Genomic DNA, 17927 nt, shown 5'->3' with positions numbered 1-17927 from the left:
TACTGCTCTATGTGGCTGAAGGTTTATGAATCACCAGCTGAGTTCAGCGTTCATCAAAGGCCCCACTGCTGTTTCTGTAGTAGGGCTGGGAGCTTTGCTTTATTCTATGGCTTGAGTCCAGACCTTGGTCCTGGCCCAGGTGTCATGGGTCACAAGAGAGTCTATGAGAGGGTGCATGGTACAGTGCGAACCACCATCACAGTGGGGGAAGCCCTGAACGTGTCTCCCTGGCCTAGGCACATGTCTCCAGGGAGTCAAGGAAAGATCTGGTAGTGTTCGGGTAGGTGAAGAAGGCTGGATGTGATCACACTGATGTTGTGTGTAAGGACAGCCTCATGGCATCGTCCCGTTGAAGCACGTGCTGTAACTCAGGAATTAGGGCAATTTCCCTGGGGATTCCAATCATCCCCTTTAGAAACCTCTATGAATAAGATCCAGGGGGAGAGGCAGTGGGACAGGCCCCGAGAACCTCCCCCAGGCTGTGCAGTCCTGGGGTGCTGTAGCTGCCCTTCATCTTAGGCACTAGCAGCGGGCCAGCCCTGAGGAGGAGACGTCTGCTGCCTCCATAATATCCCTCACACCCCCCAACGCCCAGCCCCTCCAAAGTTCAACTAAGTTAAGAGTCTTTGGCTCTGCAAATACCTCTTCAAACCAAGTCTCCTGGACTGAACCCCTCTAGCAAATTGTGAGCCCTCAGCCCCTCCTTGACAGAAAACCTGTCTCCTTCCCATTCTTCCATCCACCCCCTGTGGAGGGCAGAATCTGGTGGAATAATGAGAAAATCACCAGGTAGGAATTGGAAATGCTGCCATGGGCATGTTGAGAGTTCCTGCCACCTACCCTCCTTCTCTGGAGGTTGAGAAGTGTCTGCTATCAGACGGCAGACATTGGTGGGCTGGCACCTCCCCCTCCACCCTCTCGCCCCTCTGCCCACTTCCCCCTGCCCCCCCAACTCAGTCCCACCCAACGCAGAGACCCAGCCAGGTGGGGCACTGACTCTGAGGAGAGCAGGGCAAGGAAGCAGGGCCCAGCTCGGACCCTGTGCAGGCGTAGAGGCAGCTCCTCCATGGGCAGCCACAGGGCCGGGGCCTGGCCTCTTCCAGCCAGACAGTGCCTTTGGAGTCTCAACCCAGAATCTCAGGTTTGGCGCCCAGGGCGTCCATGGGATTTCCCTTCTCACCTGTAAGCCCCATCCAGTTCCCCTCTCTCCTCCCCTCCATCAGCTCAGCCCCTGAGAGCAGCCCCTTCCTTTCTAGTGCCTGCACCCATGGCCTCCCACTGGGAGTCGATCGGCCCTCTCCAGGTCTTTGATAAAGCACCCACCCCCTGTGAACTTAACCTAGAAATTAAAGTTCCCCGAATGAATCAAAGGCCTGGTGGGGGCCTAAAGGCGGGGCCCCCCTAGACAATGAGGGAGGACACTGGGAAATCCCAGCTGGCGGGAGCCGGCCTCCGTGGACGGGGAACAAGTAGCTTGCTCTCATCTGCTTAGGGAATCCACTTTCCTAACGGGTATCCCATCCAGGCCTGCTCCTCCCCTGCCTTAGGATCCCCGGCCCCCCCCGCCCCCGGCACTCCACAAGCCACGCCTCCCCATGTGTGCGTCTGCACATGTACTCCACACACGCACAGTTCAGCAGATCCTTACCCCGGAGCGCCCCTGGGGGCCCTGGCTGAAGAACCGGCTCTCCCTAGACATCTCTGTGACCCAAGCTTGTTTTCGTTCCTACCCCCGACCTGGCGGCAGTATTCCTATGAAGGGATGGAGATCAACAACCTGCCGGTGGAGCTGACAGTCGTGTGGAACGGGCACTTCAACATTGACAACCCAGCTCAGAACAGAGGTGAGTGAGGAAGGGGGCCCCGGCGGGGAGGCAGGGCGACCAGAAGGAGCGGCTCTGCGTTCGAGGGCACCTGCGATTCCATCCCTCCCTCCGGCTCTGAGCCTGCCCTCCTCGCCTCTCCCCTGCTCCCAGACCTCCCAGGTCTGGACCCACCCGTGGGCAGTGGCTCTGGGAGGGGCCGAGCAAGCAGGACCCGCGGAAAGAGCCCTGCTGATTCTGGAGGGAGCCTCACTTCCCAGTCCAGTTTCGAGGTCGTGCCCTGAAGTTCTCCTGTGGTCTTCTCTGGGTCACAATGGCCGAAGGAACCAGGCTGTTTGTGGCTCACCCTCCGAGGCCGGGACTGCACTCCTGTCCACGGTCCCAGCCCCTTCTGCTCCCGCTCTCACCCCAAAGCACCTCTTGCCCTTCGCCCGCAGTTCACCTCTATAAGTGCGGAGCCATGCGGGAGAGCTGCGGGCTGTGCCTCAAGGCGGACCCGGACTTCCAGTGCGGCTGGTGCCAGAGCCAGGGCCAGTGTACCCTGCGGCAGCACTGCCCCGTGCATGAGAGCCAGTGGCTGGAGCTGTCGGGCGCCAACAGCAGGTGCACCAACCCGCGCATCACAGAGGTAAGCCGGCGTCCTCCCCCGCTCTGGGTGGTCCAGCCAGGCCCTGCCACGGCCCTGGGGTTCTGCCAGCCAGGCGTCGCCATGGTAACAGCCACCACGGTGATGACGAGGGCTGGCTGATGGCATCCTTGTTTTCCAGCCCAGCTTCCCCAGAAGCTGTGGGCTTGGTCCTGTGGTTGCTTCCCTTATCAAGGAAAGTGTAAAACAGAGAGGGGCTCAACTGTCCTGTTGGAGTCGCTGGGTGAGCTGTGTCAGACATGACTCTAAGTCCTGGCCACGGTGCCTTTGTCTCAAAGAGTCTGGGGGACAAGGCGGACAACCTCACCAAGCAGTCAGTCACGAGCAGAGGCTGTGTGGAGCCTTTAGGGGCGCAAAGCCCAGCCCTCCAGAGGTGGACCGGGTGGAAATGGTGAGACCCCCCCCCCGCGCCCAGATTCAAGGCAAGACCTAAGTGGGTAGATGGCAGAAATGGATTTGGAGCGCTGGTCAGGAGGGCCCAGGGGACACAAGCCATGGAGGAAAGGCCAGGGAGGAGCAGGGCAGAGCTAAACATGCAGAGAACAGGGCTGGGATCCCCGTTCTGCCAGCTAATTGCAGGGTTTCCCACGGCTGATTCATCACTCCCGTCATGCCTCGGCTTTGTTCTCTGTGCAGTGGGTCTAAAGTTCCATTTCACCAGGGAATTACAAGGACTGGATAAGAGAATCATGCAGAATGCTGGATCCATGCCCAGCTCCTGGGGATCTCACAACCTTCTCGTCCATCTTCGACATTGTTAAAGCCATTGGCGTCCACGTCTAGGCCAAGAGGATTGCTGCTCCTCGGGTTTATTGAGGTCACCTGGAGTCTTCACCTCCCCACTCCCCACTTTCAGCAGAGCGACCCCCTCAGGCACCCCAACCATGCTCCCGTGGTAAAACAAGAGGTGTGCAGCCTCAACAGAGGGACCCTCTGTGTTCACAATGCTGATTTTTTTTTTAAAGATTTTATTTATTTATTTGTCAGAGAGAGAGGGAGAGCGAGTGAGCACAGGCAGACAGAGAGGCAGGCAGAGGCAGAGGGAGAAGCAGGTTCCCTGCTGAGCAAAGAGCCCGATGTGGGACTCGATCCCAGGACACTGGGATCATGACCTGAGCCGAAGGCAGCTGCCCAACCAACTGAGCCACCCAGGCGTCAATGCTGATTTTAATAACAAAGCAGAGAGGGACAGAGACAAAAAGAGGGAAGGGAGCTCAGTCTCTTCTCCATACATAGTAAGGAGAGACGGGTGTGCGGCTTTGGGCGAAGTTTCACTAACACACACCTATCCTGTCCTCTAATGGGGCAGCTACAAGAAGAGGCAAATATGGGTGTGGGGCTTCAGTCTGCAGAGTATTTTCCCATCCCTTACTTGGTTTGTCCTCACAGGGCAGCCCTGCCATATGGCTCCTAGGGCTGTCACCATGCCGTACCACAGACCGAGTGGTTTCAGTGACAGAAATTCCCCGTCTCTCAGTTCCAGAGGCTGGGAGTTGAGACCCAGGTGTGGGCAGGGCCAGCCCTTCCAAGGGCTGTGCAGAGGACCTGCTCTGGCCTCTATCTTGGCCAGCTGCACGACATCTTCTCCCCGAGTCCCTTCTCCTCATCTTTCCCCGTGTCTCTGTCCAAATTCCCTCTTTATATGAGGATGCCAGTCCCCTTGGATCAGGACCCACCGTGATGACCTCATGTTAACTCCGTGATCTCTGTAAAGACCCTTTCTCCAAATAAGGCCATGTTTGGAAGTGCTGAGCATTAGGGCTCCCGCATAAGGATTTGGGGAGGATGGAATGCAAGCTAGAATGCCCGCCAAACCCTGGGTGATCAACCTCCTTGCGCAGAGATGCTAATGTCCTTTCCCCCAAGGCCTAAATCAAAGGGGCTCTGACTCCCAGGTCTCTGGATTGCCCGACCAGAACTCTCCTTCACCACAGGGGCAAGGCACCCATAGATCTACACCCTCGGCCCAAGGCACCCATAGATCTATGCCCTCGGCCCTCCGCTCACAGATTAGGCACACATAGCAGGGATGTGTCCACGCAGGCAGGAAGCTTGACCTATGTGAGCGCACAGCCTCCTCCAGCAAGGCCGCCTCTCCTCCATGGCCCTCTGTATGTGCCCCCTGCTCCGGCCCCTTCACCCTCCACACCCCTGGTTTTACAGACACGGGGAGTTTCCCTCAGCCTCCTGCCTGGGGAGGAATCTCAACAGCAGTTCGCAAATTGGGGCAAAAGACATGCGTTGAACCTCCAGAAGTATCTGGGAAAGAAGGGCCTTGGGTGAGCCCCGGTCCCCCTCCTTCCCAGCCACCCCCACCCGCAGAGCCCTTGACATGAACCATCCCCGGGGGCTGCCACGTGTGACTGGTAACAGTGTGTCTGCCGCAGACAGTGGGACTTGCTTCTTCTTGGCCTGACACTGAGAAAATCACAGGGAGGAAATGGCAAATTGAACAAATCTCCCTGCGACAGAGGCTGTTTGCGGGCACACCGGCATTGGCCCTCCGGGGAGCCTGGGGAACCAAGGACTGACCTGAGATAAAACTTCTCTTTCAGGACAACAATCCAGGGCTAGAATATCACACACGCGCTGTTGCCGGGGCCAGTGGGGCTTTGGGGACTGGCTGGGCAGGCATTAGGGAAGGACATGTGCTCCTCCTTCCAGTCCTCCCTCCGTCTCCCCACCTCCCTCATATAGAAATGGGCCCATGTGTCCAAGGGACCTGTCTCTCCACTGCCACAGGAACACACATGTGAAAACCCTCACACTCATGTGCACACTCGCCCACAAACATGCATGGGTGAGAAGAAGGAAGTGTCTTAACTTGTAGGTGAACAGCCTTCCCCAGCAAAGCTGTCCCTCTGGCCTGGCTTCTTTTGTGTCCCAACCCACCCTTCTCTGAGGTGAACCCCCCCCACCCAACTGTGACCTTTGGGGGTGAAGCGGGCAGGAAATGTTAGGAGGTGAGCTGTCCAGGCTCTTTCAGTTGAGATCCCATGGACATTGGCCAAGATCCAGGCACCGGGGTTGAGAGACACCAGGAATGGGAAACGTGCCCTTCTCTGGTCTTCTGAATGCTAGGAGAGGCTGGCGTAGAATGTTGTCTGCCACTAAAGTCACTGCCGCGGGATGTCCTAATTAGTTTGTGGGAAATGGATGTAGCGCCTGGCTCAAAGCAGGCCCCTTGGTTGTTGATTCTCAGCATCGCCATCACGGGTTTTTAACACCAACAGTGACATCTGAGGAAGAAAAGCCAGTCATTTGGGCCAGTATATGAAGGTAAAGTCTAAATTAAACCTATCTCTGGTGGAAACCAAGCCAGGTAGGGCCAGCAAAGAGGCTGCAGCAAATGTTCTTCTACATCTGGGAAGATGCAGGGTAGTTGTGATTTTCAACCCAGTGACAACTCAAGAAATCAATATGGTGCCGTCACTGAAAAGTCCACGGGAAGTAAGACACCATTCCTGCTCTCAGAGACTCCGGATCTGCGGGATGAGGAATCAGACACAAATCATTGTTACCAGGGAAAGAAGAGTGAAATTTCCATGGAGAGAGAGAACTTGGTTATGGAGAAGGGACATTTGAGAAGGATCTTGCAACCTGGGTGGATTGCCATAGCGTGGAGGGCTGTGGGTACTAAGAGGACTTTTTTCATTTTCCTCCAGAACGGAACAAGACAAGCAAATGCCAAAAGGCTTTATTCCTTGATTTTCTATGAAGCACCTGGTAACGGTGTGGATCACTTTCCATCCCCCTCATGTCGTCCACAAGATAGGAAGGCGAATGAGAGGATTTGAACACTGTTCCTAATACCATACGCAGACACGGACTGCTCTGCCCAAAACTCCTGCCACTGATGGTCCCAGACCTGGGCGCCCTTGCAGATGTGGGCTCGACTCGGGGAATGGCGAGGAGGTGGGGAAAAGCCAGAAGCCTCTCCTTGCCCCATCAGCAAGTGGGGAATGGCTCTCTCTTGGTACCTGTCCAAGTCACTGCTTCCTCCTTCCAGATAATCCCAGTGACAGGTCCCCGGGAAGGGGGCACCAAGGTCACCATCCGAGGGGAGAACCTGGGCCTGGAATTCCGGGACATCGCTTCCCACGTCAAGGTGGCCGGTGTGGACTGCAGCCCCTTGGTGGATGGCTACATCCCTGCAGAACAGTAAGTGGAGGTCCCGTGAGACACAGGGAGGTGCTGCCGTCTGGGGTTGACTCGCCTTCCCCGGCCAACCACTGACAGCCAATGGCAAACCGTGTTAGAGACCGTTGGCATATGGTGGGAGTAGAATCCCCTTAACATTCTAGCGTCCCCCACGGCCCTTGAACTAGCTAGCTGCCATATCACCAACTACAGAAAGGAGAAGGGGACAGGAGACCTAAAGGGCAGAGAAAAGTAATGCTACCTCCTTGGGGTGTGGCTGTGTGGAGTGAGGAGACAAAGCAAAATTAAAATCTGCAAGGGAAGTGTGAGTTCAGTTCCCTATCCCCTGCTGTCTCTCAGTCCCCACTCCTGTCCTCCAATTATGGAAGAAGCTAAGACTCTGCTACTTTCTGCGGAGACTGAAAAGGAAACCCCGTGCCCACTCTGGCCTAGAAGCATTTGGGTGGTTTTTCCTCCAACGCAAAAGCTGCCGGAGCATAGAGTGGGTCATCCCATGAGCGACCTTCCCCTCCCAGCCCACCTGTTAGAGGAGGTGTGGGAGTCACATATCATTGCCTTGTAAATAAGTAAACACAATTTTCCAGCCCAGCAAACACACCATGAAATGTTTACCAGCACAACAGAATCTATATTCCACACCATCTCTGCTGCCCCTCCCAGCATGACACCCTGCCTCTTGTCCCCTGTGCAAGTAAGTTACTGACACTTTTTAGGTCTCCCTTAAGTATGTTAGTGCAGCTTACCTGTCCTGGGTCTTGCCCTGATTTAATGATTCTGGAACCATCGATACCACTATCTGATTTCCATCCACGGCTTCCTAAAGCACTCTTAGTAGAGCCTATGACTGAAGGATCTACTTTTTTTTTTTTTTTTTAAGAATTTATTTATTTGAAAGAGAGAGAGAGAGAGCACGCGGACACACAAGCACAAGCCAGCAAACTGGGGGGAGAGGCAAAGGGAGAGGGAGAAGCAGGCTCCCTGCTCAGCAAGGAGCCTGATGTGGGACTTGATCCCAGGACCCTGAGATCATGACCTGAGCTGAAGGCAGACGTCTAACCCACTGAGCCACCCAGGTGCCCCTGAAGGATCTATTCTTGATAGAATTCACCTCTTGGGGCACCTGGGTGGCTCAGTGAGTTAAGCCTCTGCCTTCAGCTCAGGTCATGATCTCAGGTCCCAGGACTGAGCCCCACATCGCGCTCTCTGCTCAGCAGGGAACCTGTTTCCCTGTCCCCCTCTGCCTGCATCTCTGCCTACTTGGGATCTCTCTCTGTCAAATAAATAAATAAAATTGTTAAAAAAAGAAGAAAAAGGAATTCACTTCCCTGGTCCCTTGTGGCTTATTTGCCCAAACATTTTTCCGTGGCTCCTTCGACTTTCAGAGTCCTTCCTAGAACAAAACCCAAGCCAGTTGCTATCAGGCCGTTGTGATTTGGGGAACTTTAAAATGCCCTGGGGAAGGAGATAGAACACCCAGAAAAGAATCCTGATACATAAAAATTTAGTGCGTGATAAGGGTGATGTTTCAAATCAGCACGGAAAGGAAAAATTGGTCAATAAGCAGTGGGGGTTAACTCTCTGGAAAAAAACAAAGACAACAACAAAAACCAGTATCAGACCCCCATTTCACATTATACATTGAAATAAATTGCAGACCGATTAAGGAGTTAAGTGAAAAGAATAAATCTGTGGAATGATTAAAAGAAAACGCAAGTGAGAATTTATCTGATTTCAAGTAAGGGAAGTGTATCTGTTCTGAGTATAACAGCAAAAGAAAAAAGTGATAAAGAAGAGATTAGGGGATCTGAGTATCTAAAACTTAACATTTGTACATCAAAAATCATTGTAAGCAAAGGAAAATATGAGTGATGAACTATCATTATACCCTATGACATGCTTTTTCTTAATATACAGAGGGTCCATAGATAAAAAGGCAAATATCACAGAATGAGCAGAGAGCATGAATGAGTGTGAGTGTGCAACTCACAAGACAAAGAGCCAAAAGTCATATTAAAAAGTTAAATAACACTAGTAATCAATGAAATGAAAATCAGAACAATGAGGAACAATTTTAAAAAGTTAATGCCCAGTGCAGAGGAGAAGCATGAGAAATAGCACATCATATACTCATACTCGGAGGGTAAATTGGGACACACTTTGTGGAAGGCAGTTTGGTAATGTGGACTGAAAATCTTTAGCCTAGTCGTCATATTTCTAGAACTTTGTTTAAATAACCAGAATGCACAAATATTTTTTTGCAAGAATACTTATTTTGGCCTTATTTGTAATCATGGAAATGCAGAAGCAATTGGTGTATTTTAAAATAGGGAATTAATCAATTCTTAAATTATTGTGCATGCACGGGACAGTAAATTATGTGGCCATTAAATCTGATGTTGCAGAAGAATCATGGTCAGGTACAAGCTCAAAGTATATTAGGGAGAACATCATTCATCAAACAAAAGAGAGTTTCTAGTGAATTCTGTAAAAGAAAAACAAGACTGAAAACATGAACACCAAAATGTTGACAGTGGATATTTCTTGGTGGTTCAAATGGGGTGGGAGGAGGTGTCTGTATAGCAAGTATTTTTATGCACTTTCTCTTTTTTCTTTATACTGAACATGCACTAATTATGCTATGGACAGAAAGGCATATATTTTTACTGGACTCTCACCCAGAAATTCTCTAAGAGAGACACAGAACCTAGAAGCCATCAAGTAAAAGAAAGAGCCGCTGAGCCACAGATACTTTTAAATTTCAGTGCCGCAAAAGGCATTATAAACAAAGTTGAAATACAGATGACAAGCGGGGGAAAAATAATTGGGATACTTACTAGAAACAAAAGTTAACACTCCTCATTCAGCAGCTCCTACAAAAAGACAATTCATTAGCAATATAAAGAGACAGCTTCAAACCAGTCAAAGGAAAGGCTATCTAAGATTTTTTTTTTTTTTTAACAACCACACACATATACTTGCAAATATCTGCAAAGTCACTAGCCATCAGGGTAATAAAAACGACGGGAAAAAAAATCTTCTTTCCCTTTTATATTGGAAAAACTTTGAAGGGATTGATAATATCTAGTGTTGGCTAAAGAGTGAAATAATCTCGCTCGATTGCTTTTGACAGAAGTACAAATCAGTAACGACCCTGTGGGACCATTATCTTCCACCGCCTATCAAACGTCACTTACATAAACAGTGACCCCACCAGCTCCCCACTCAGAGCTGTATCCTAATAAATGTGCAATGCTTGAGGATATGTGTATAAGTTGGTTCGTTTTGGAGGGTTATTTGAAGTAGGAGAAAAATCAGGGGAAGTTAGATATCCATCAGTGGGAGGCTGAATAAATACACAATTGTGTAGCCGAGGCATGGAGCGCTCTGACGCTGTCAGAAAGGACCCAGGAGCTGTGGCCACATGGGTCAAGTCTGTGCTAGGTTGTGCAGTAAAATGACCAGGTTTGGGACCGTGGGGAATTAAGTTTCACTTTTATGTTAAGTCATATATATGTTTATGTAAGTATATATATTCTGTGCCTTGGCTTCTTCATTTGTAATATGGAGATTATATATATATATTATATAACATATGTTTGTATAGACCTAGAGAATGGTCTACAGGCATATATATGTGTGTGTGTGTGTGTGTGTGTGTGTGCGCTTTTGAAAAGGAGAAGCTCTCGTCCACCCCTTCCAGGCCCCTCAAGCAAGAGTGTCTCCTCCCAACCAAGCCCCTGGCCGGGGCTGGGGACAAAGACACTCGAATGAGGCAGTCCCATGCAGTAGAAACCAAGTGCCCCTGGAGGAGGGGCTGCAAACCTCAAGTCTGCTCCAGGGTCCTTGTCCGACATGCTGTGGGCCCTTGGGAAGGTCACTGCTTCTCTGGGCCTTTACAGCTGGGTTCCCTAAGCTGTTTGGCTGAAACGTTCCCTGCCCTCTGATTCACAGCGGAGGGGACAATTCCTGAATGAGGGACTGAGTGTCTGGGTCAGAACCCAGGGACCCTCCCCTAGGCTCCGCACTTGACAGTGGAGACGGTCTCCCCATGGAGACCCCTGTACGTTGCATTTCCTCCTTTCCCCAGGACCAAAGAGGAGCCTTGCAGGGAAGAACCGGGGTGTCCTTCCCCTCCGCCTCCCCCGCCCAGCCCTGAGACCCTACTGCAGAGAAGGGCCAGGGGAGGTGTGGGGCCCTGGGGTCACACCTGGGAGTCCCGTGACCCTGCTGTGAGCATGGCCACCTGTCCTCTCTTCCCTGCAGGATCGTGTGTGAGATGGGGGAGGCCAAGCCCAGCCAGCACGCAGGCTTCGTGGAGATCTGTGTGGCCGTGTGTCGCCCCGAGTTCATGGCCCGGTCCTCACAACTCTATTACTTCATGGTGAGTCCCGACCGTCCAGACCTGCCCTGGCGCAGGCCAGAGACCACGTGACCATGGTTACGGGCCCCGCTAGACCTCTGTGGGCAGACCCCGAGCAGCTCGTGGGAGTCCGTTCTGCAGCATGAGAGAGCACAGCCCTGGAAATCCGAAAGGTCGGATTCAAATCCAAACCGCGCTGTGCCAGGCGCCGATCCAGGGAAGCCGCCCTGGCTGTCGCTGTCGGGCCCAGCGTCCCCCTCAGGCTGAGTGGCAGTATCTCTAGGCCAGGAGGGGAGCCCTGACTCTGCCACTTACTCACTAGACGAATGTGGGGACATTGCATAACCTCCCAGTGTCTTCATTTCTAAAACGGGGGTGCTGAGACGGGTCTCTACCCCACAGTACTGTGGTGACAGTTACATAAAGCAGACGCGGCCCTTCTCTCATCTCCCGCCCGGTTTCTCTGCCCACGTGGCTACTGTACCCTGCCCTTCCCGGGTGCACTGGCACCCCGTCATTTCTATCCCGTCATCCACGTTCAGCCCAGCTTCCCCACGCCCCCATCCCATGACCTCCTTAACCCCGCCCCCATCCCACACCTCCCCTGCACCCCGACTCCGCCTTCCTCTGACCGCACCCCTACCTCTCACTGTACACCCTTCCCTTCCCTTCCCTTCCCGTGGCCTGTCTGCAGACCTCACCCTGATCCCCACATTCCCTCCAGCTGGGACCCTCATGAGGCAGCCCCTGCTGAGGGCTCGTGGGGGGCAGGGGCACTGGGGACCGCTCGATCTCGCGATGCTGGGCATGCGGGAGGCATGTGCGTCTCACACTGTGTGCCCCGCACACTGCCTCGTTTTCCAAACTGTCCGTCCAGTTCACTTCGGGGGCTAATGACAGCTGTGATGGGATCGTTTCCTCTGGGTCCCCTGCTGTTTTTGGAAGCTGGGAGCCTGAAGTGATGGACTTTATGCCTGGGCATCAAATGTTCCAGAGCACATCACAGGGAGCCTTGAGGTGACGCTCCCTTCCACCACGGGCCATCCTCTCCTGCCCCCCCCACTCTCCTCCCCCTACTCCTCCTTTCTCCCATCATCTGATAACTATTTATAACCTTGCACCTCCCCCTACCCAGTAGATTAGTCCATAAACATTTGCTTCATTGGTTGAATCTTATAATTCGGTGACCCTGGCTTGTGGGTATCCCCGACTGTGGTGGGGGTCCTGCTCCGGAAGAATGTGCGGAATGTGCATCAGAGGCCTCCTCCCGCCAACACCCTGCTCTCTCTGCTCCCTCCCCTACTCTTGAAAAGCTCCCCTCCTTCTACACACTGTTGGGCACGCTGCGCGCAGCAACCCGTATAGAAGGACACGTGTGTGTGATGGGCATGTAGGGCTCCCCATCTCTTCAGGATTCGTACCCCCACCTTCTTCTCAAAGGATCTGAGAAAGTTTCCCCATGAACCCCAGCACACTTGCACACAGTGAGCGATACAGCAATAGAGACAGAGAGGCCGTGTATACTGCGTAGGATGTAGCTGGTCTACACAGAGATCGCCGATCCAGCCGAGGCGAGATCCTGAGGGGGAAGGAGACGGAGACAAAGGCAGAGACAGGGCTCCCCAGGTGTGGGAGGTGTGGGGGGCATGCCAGACGTGGGCCTGACATCCAGCCCTGAAGCTACCTGGCCACCCTAGGAGCAGGGAGGAGGCCCCCGCATGGCCGAAGCGAGCACTGGGCTTCCTCCGCCAGTCAACCCCTGCCCCCCAGCAGTTTGCTTCTTGGCTGTCACTCACTGGGCAGTGACAAATGGACGGTACCAGGGATGGCTGAATGGCTGAAGCTTCCTTTGGGAGTTAGCCGTCTCTGCCATGTCTCCCCTCCGTGATTCACTCCAAGGCCACTGATCCCTGGCTGTCTGGCCGAAACCTCCCTCACCCGCCTCGGCTGCCCACTTCCACAAACTCCGCAAAAAGTGAGTCCCTCTCACTTGCCCACTTCTGTCAGGGGCTTGTCCCCAGGCCACAGTTCTGGTGGACTCTGGCTCAGCATCCCTGAGTTCCAGATTTCAGCCACCCCATCACCACGATGGCCGGGAGTCTCACTTTGCCCATTCTCCTGGCTGCTGCAGTGACCTCCTTAAATCCCTGAATCTAGAGATCTGAACCCATTCTAGTCCATCTGGCCCTGCAGAATATGGTTTCCATCTGGTTAGCCCCCACGGCAAGGAGAACCCAGGGCACCGCTGCCTCCAGCTGCCGTCCAGGCTCCTTGGTCTGGTCCACCCTGTCTATGCAGTCCCGTTTCCCAGGCTTCGCATGGCCGGACTCCTCACCCTTCTCCATCTCCTTCCCCACATTGCCCCAAGCCGTACCCTCCTCGTTAGTCCAAGGCCCTGCTCACGAGCCCCTCCACGCCTTCTCTGCACACACAGCCCACAGCCCCCACGGTTCCGTGGTTCACTGGGGATGCCACGCCGTCTGCCTGCCCACGTGGCCCTGGGTGTTGCGTCTGGGACCCCCGGCTCCTCTGTTCAGACCAGTAAGTCTTTGGAGATGAAGCCCTGGCTGCTTACTGCTTTGTTAGCCCCCATGGTGCTTAGGCAGTTCTAAACCTCCCCGCGTGTTGGAATCTCCTGAGGGGCTTTAAAGTGAAGGTTCCAGAGCCCTCCCCACACCCCCGCTGACCTGAGCTAAGTCCCCTCAAGATTCTAACTCAGCCCAGACTGAGAACAAACAGAACTGGCCTAGGACAGACAGAACTTAGAGAACAGATCCCATGTACCTATCTATACAATGTGTGGTTTCAGGTTTAATTCTTATGAGCCTATGTCGTATTCAGAAGCTGCTTCTGCTCTCAGGTAAGGCCAGTCTGGCCTGTGTGACTGTTTCCGCTCTGGAAACAGGACGTCGTGCGAGGCAGGGCGTCAAGGCGAGGCTTCAGGGAAGAAGCTGGGTAGGGAGGCAGGATCTGTACGAGACAGAATGTGACGCTCGGTATGAGTCTGGAGTGGTGGGACGCGGACCCTGGCATGAGGTATGGGAGAGAAACCAGAGATGGGAGCAGAAGGGGTGGAGAGGGAAAGGGGTTGGCGGGAAGAAAAGAGGTGACAGCGCAAAGACAGGTCAGGAAAAGGTGAGTTGCTGCCGCAAGGCAAACTGCATTGGTCCGATGGGGCCTTGGGCCTCCAAGATTTGTGTGCCTTTTTGTTTGAGGGCTACCTCTGAGGAACGGTCCTGGGGAAGACTTTCAGAGAGGAAACCTCCATTTCCTCCCCAGTCCCCAGTGTGCTTTTAAGGGCCCAGTCACTGAGGCTTCCCCCACAGAGCTCCTAGGGGGCTAGAGTGGGGATGAGGGTCACCTGGGAGGTGAGGAGTGACAGAAGGACCCTGTCTCGTGCTCCCCAGCATCTCAGAGCCGTGGTTGCCTTCCTGCAGGGGGCACACAGAAGCCCCTGACTCCTCTGGAGTCCTGAGATGCTAGAGAAACCCTTCCCAGAGGTCCTCTGGGGACATGGGGCACATTGGAGAACCCGTTTCAGGGGTGCCTCTTGGGATCTGGGGCGTACCGGGGAGCCCCTTCCCAGTGCTGAGGTTGGGCGTAAGGTCTGGGTCTAATAACTCAGTTTCCCTCCACAAATGAGGCCAGACTCTCAGGTTTGGGTTCAGTCACCCAAAACCCAACGGCCAAGGCCAAGGGATCAGCACTCTTGGTCTTGTCCCCAGGTTTGCCCTAGAGATCTGCATGGAGGGAACCTTTCCCTTCCCTACCTCCAGCTAGGAGCCAAGAGAAGAGGTGGCAAATAATACAGAATTTGATTTCCCGTGCAAACCCATCATGAAATATTTATGAAGCATGACTTAAATAATTAATCATTTCTCAAGACTTGAAAACATGCCTCCGTGTCATCTTCTCCTCACCCCAAAATAATTCCCCCACCCAGCCCCCCAGTGCAGAGCCAACAAGGATTACTCATTTCCATCCCTTCTAGAACCCCACCCACAGGCTGCTGGAGACTGCCACAGGCTCTTCTTCCCATGTGGCTCCCACCGCCATCTATCTGAACTTGCCTGGGTTTTGATTCTATCTGTAGGACCACCCTTGTGTTGCACAGACTGCACTCTCTTTCCCTTCCAGACAGTGGGACAGAGGCACCATTTGTGGGATGTGACCCTGAGTTACAGAACCAGAAAACCAGCAGGCGCCTTTGAAGTAACTCAGTTTTGACCTTGCTCTCTGATTTTACAATCAGAGAGGTCACAAGACTTGTCCTGGGACACACAGCAAAATCTCGGCCAAGCTAAGAAACCAAGGCTCTTCCCAAGGCCTCACCCCACCCTCGTCCGGGTCTCATTTGGGCCAGGAGCGGCTCTGGAATGAAGCATTCCTTCCCTTTATGGGTGCTAGGGGAATGCCAGGCTCGGGGTCTGCAGGGACCCGGTGGGCGGCGGGACGGGTGGGCCCTGGGAGTGTGCGGGGCAGACACTGGGGGGCCAGGGTCAGCGAGCAGACCAGGTCACTGGGGCTCCTCCTCGCTCCCTGAGCTGTTAGGGATTGAGGCCTCTCCATGAGGGGGTGGCCTGAAGGCTGGGAGCCAAGTGGGTTCAACTTTTGGTGGGAAATTCTTTAAGGGGCAGGGGAGAGAGAAATCTTCATTTAAATGCAGATACAGTCTTCTCACCTGGGACTGAGGAAAGTTGTTTCCATTAAAATGCTAATGAAAGAGCCAACCTGCAACTCCAAATTCTCAGCTCACCGATGCCCCCTCCTGCCATCCTCCCTCCATCCCCTGACCCTCCTTCCCTTCTCCTCCTGGGTTTTCCTGGGGCCTTCAGGACCCATGGCTCTGGCTTCTGAGTGTTTGGGCAGCTCTCTGGAAGAGGCCCGCGCAAGGAGCTCATCACCTTCCCAAAAGCAGCTGGAGAGGGGGTAGAGAGCCACAGCTCTGCAGTCAGGTCTCAGACGTGCCACTTTTTAGCTGTGTGATCTTGGGAACCTTATTTCAGGTCTCTGAATCTCTTCTGTAAAATGGTTAATTATCCTACTTTGGAGAATTGACTGGCACATACATCATGTAAAGATGGACGAAGAGATAAAGCCTGCCAGTTAAAACATCAGCACAAGGCAGCTGTTACCATTACTGTTATTAATAGAGAAGTGTAAACTCTCAGGGTCCAGAGTGTTGCTTACCCACACAAGCCCAGTACGACTTCGTGGGCTCCGTTGAGAGGTCTCTGTTACTGAGCGGCTCCGGGAGCGGGGTGCTTTCAGACCCTGTCCCGGTGGTGTCTCAGGCCAGATCCTTTCCTGCACAGACGCTGACTCTCTCGGACCTGAAGCCCAGGCGGGGGCCCATGTCTGGGGGCACCCAAGTGACCATCACGGGTACCAACCTGAACGCGGGCAGCAACGTGGTGGTGATGTTTGGGAAGCAGCCCTGCCTTTTCCACAGGTAACTCACCTCCAGGCAGGCCTCAGGGATTCACAGCCTGGAGGGTGGGGCCCGGAGGGATGCCCCAGGGCTGCAAACTTCTGGGCCTCACCTCTTGGAAGTGCTTTCTCCTTCCTGAGAAAGTGGCCGTTCTCTCTGAGGGATGATTATACCTGACTGTGGATGTTTCTGGCTGTCTGGAGACCTGCCAGGCAGCCCTTCCCCAGCCGGGCCATTCCTGCTGTCGCCTGATATTTGGCCACTGGTGTGAAATGAGTAAGAAGCAGCAGCAGGAACGGGAAGATTCTGGCTAAACTGAATGAACAGGGTTCTTGCTGCAGGTAGCCTGGGTGATCAGGTGCCCAGGGTAGGGGGACTCTGGCTGACCCCACTTTGCAAGATTCTTACTAAAAATAGGGCTTGGCAGGGGCAAGACGGGGGCCCAAGGATGAGGCCTCGTTGAAAAGAAGTCTCAGGGGAACCCGTTTGGTGGATTTGATAGAGGGTGTTTGTCAGTAGTGCCTGGAGCTTTCCACCCGGGGCAGTGCTCACCGGGGCCTCTGAGGAGCCTGGGAGCAGGGAGGGGTTGGGGGGGGCGGCCGCCCGAACCGCTGTCCCCTTCAGCCCCCGGGAGCCCAGCTGCATGTCCGCTCTCCCTGCAGACGCTCTCCGTCCTACATCGTCTGCAACACCACGTCCTCAGAGGAGGTGCTGGAGATGAAGGTGATGGTGCAAGTGGACAAGGCCAGTATCCACCAGGACCTGTTCTTCCAGTACGTGGAGGACCCCACCATCGTGCGCATCGAGCCGGAGTGGAGCATCGTCAGGTAGGCGTGGAGAGCCAAGGACAGTCTCGGAGCCCAATTCTGCTTGGAGGAGGGAGGAATCAGAGCTTCCGGCCAGGGTGCCCTCCTTCCACAGACAGTACCTGTCAGTGGGCCCTGGCCCCAGAGCCCGGGCTCCAGTCAGCAAGAGCCCAGAGCCTGTCATCTGAGGATTTAGGTCCCCCCCCAACCCCCCCGGAGGCCACGATCGCAGCATGATGAGGGCTGGGGTTTGCCAGTCCTGTTCCCAGATGCGAGCAATAATTCCAGTCCTGCCAAGGGATGGAGGAGAAAGTGTAAGGTCAGATTCAACTTGTCTGTGGCCTGCCCTTGAGCCAAAGTGTGTCCTGACCACCAGGGTCCAATGCAGAGGCCCCTTCTCTGAGCTTCTATAACCTCCTGCTGTCCCTCTATCCTGCTCTGACATGACCCGGAGGGGTCTGCTTCTTCATCCTTCCCTCTACTGCAGACTCCTCCGGCGCAGGGACTGGGTCTTGTTCCCATTCTTTCCGCCACCGCTGGCCAACACCAGTGCAGAGAGCGCATGTCTGGGAAGGAGCTGGGTGTGTGCTCTTACGGAAGGACCCTCCAGGGCCACCGCTCGCTCAGCCAGTCACGAGCTGTCTTGTACCTTTCTGGCCTCCATCTTCAGAACTTCACGGGGGGCTTTGGAAATTCCAGG

At 54.1% G+C, this 17927-nt stretch overlaps 1 protein-coding gene across 1 annotated transcript in view; it reads left to right on the top strand.

Annotated features, from left to right (window-relative positions):
* The window catches only part of PLXNA4 (plexin A4), a 426564-nt gene that overhangs the window by 352081 nt on the left and 56556 nt on the right, over window positions 1–17927 (top strand). Inside the window, exons 11-16 of the mRNA XM_044246582.1 lie at window positions 1748–1844; window positions 2261–2451; window positions 6479–6630; window positions 10894–11011; window positions 16306–16442; window positions 17084–17248. Of these exons, the coding sequence (XP_044102517.1) occupies window positions 1748–1844; window positions 2261–2451; window positions 6479–6630; window positions 10894–11011; window positions 16306–16442; window positions 17084–17248 (860 nt within the window). The remainder of the gene's footprint in view (window positions 1–1747; window positions 1845–2260; window positions 2452–6478; window positions 6631–10893; window positions 11012–16305; window positions 16443–17083; window positions 17249–17927) is intronic.

The sequence above is a fragment of the Neovison vison genome, chromosome 4 (genome assembly GCF_020171115.1).
Source record: "Neovison vison isolate M4711 chromosome 4, ASM_NN_V1, whole genome shotgun sequence".
Taxonomy (NCBI): Eukaryota; Metazoa; Chordata; class Mammalia; order Carnivora; family Mustelidae; genus Neogale; species Neogale vison.
Note: the sequence above shows the minus strand (reverse complement) of the source record. Positions and strands in the feature narration are given on the sequence as shown.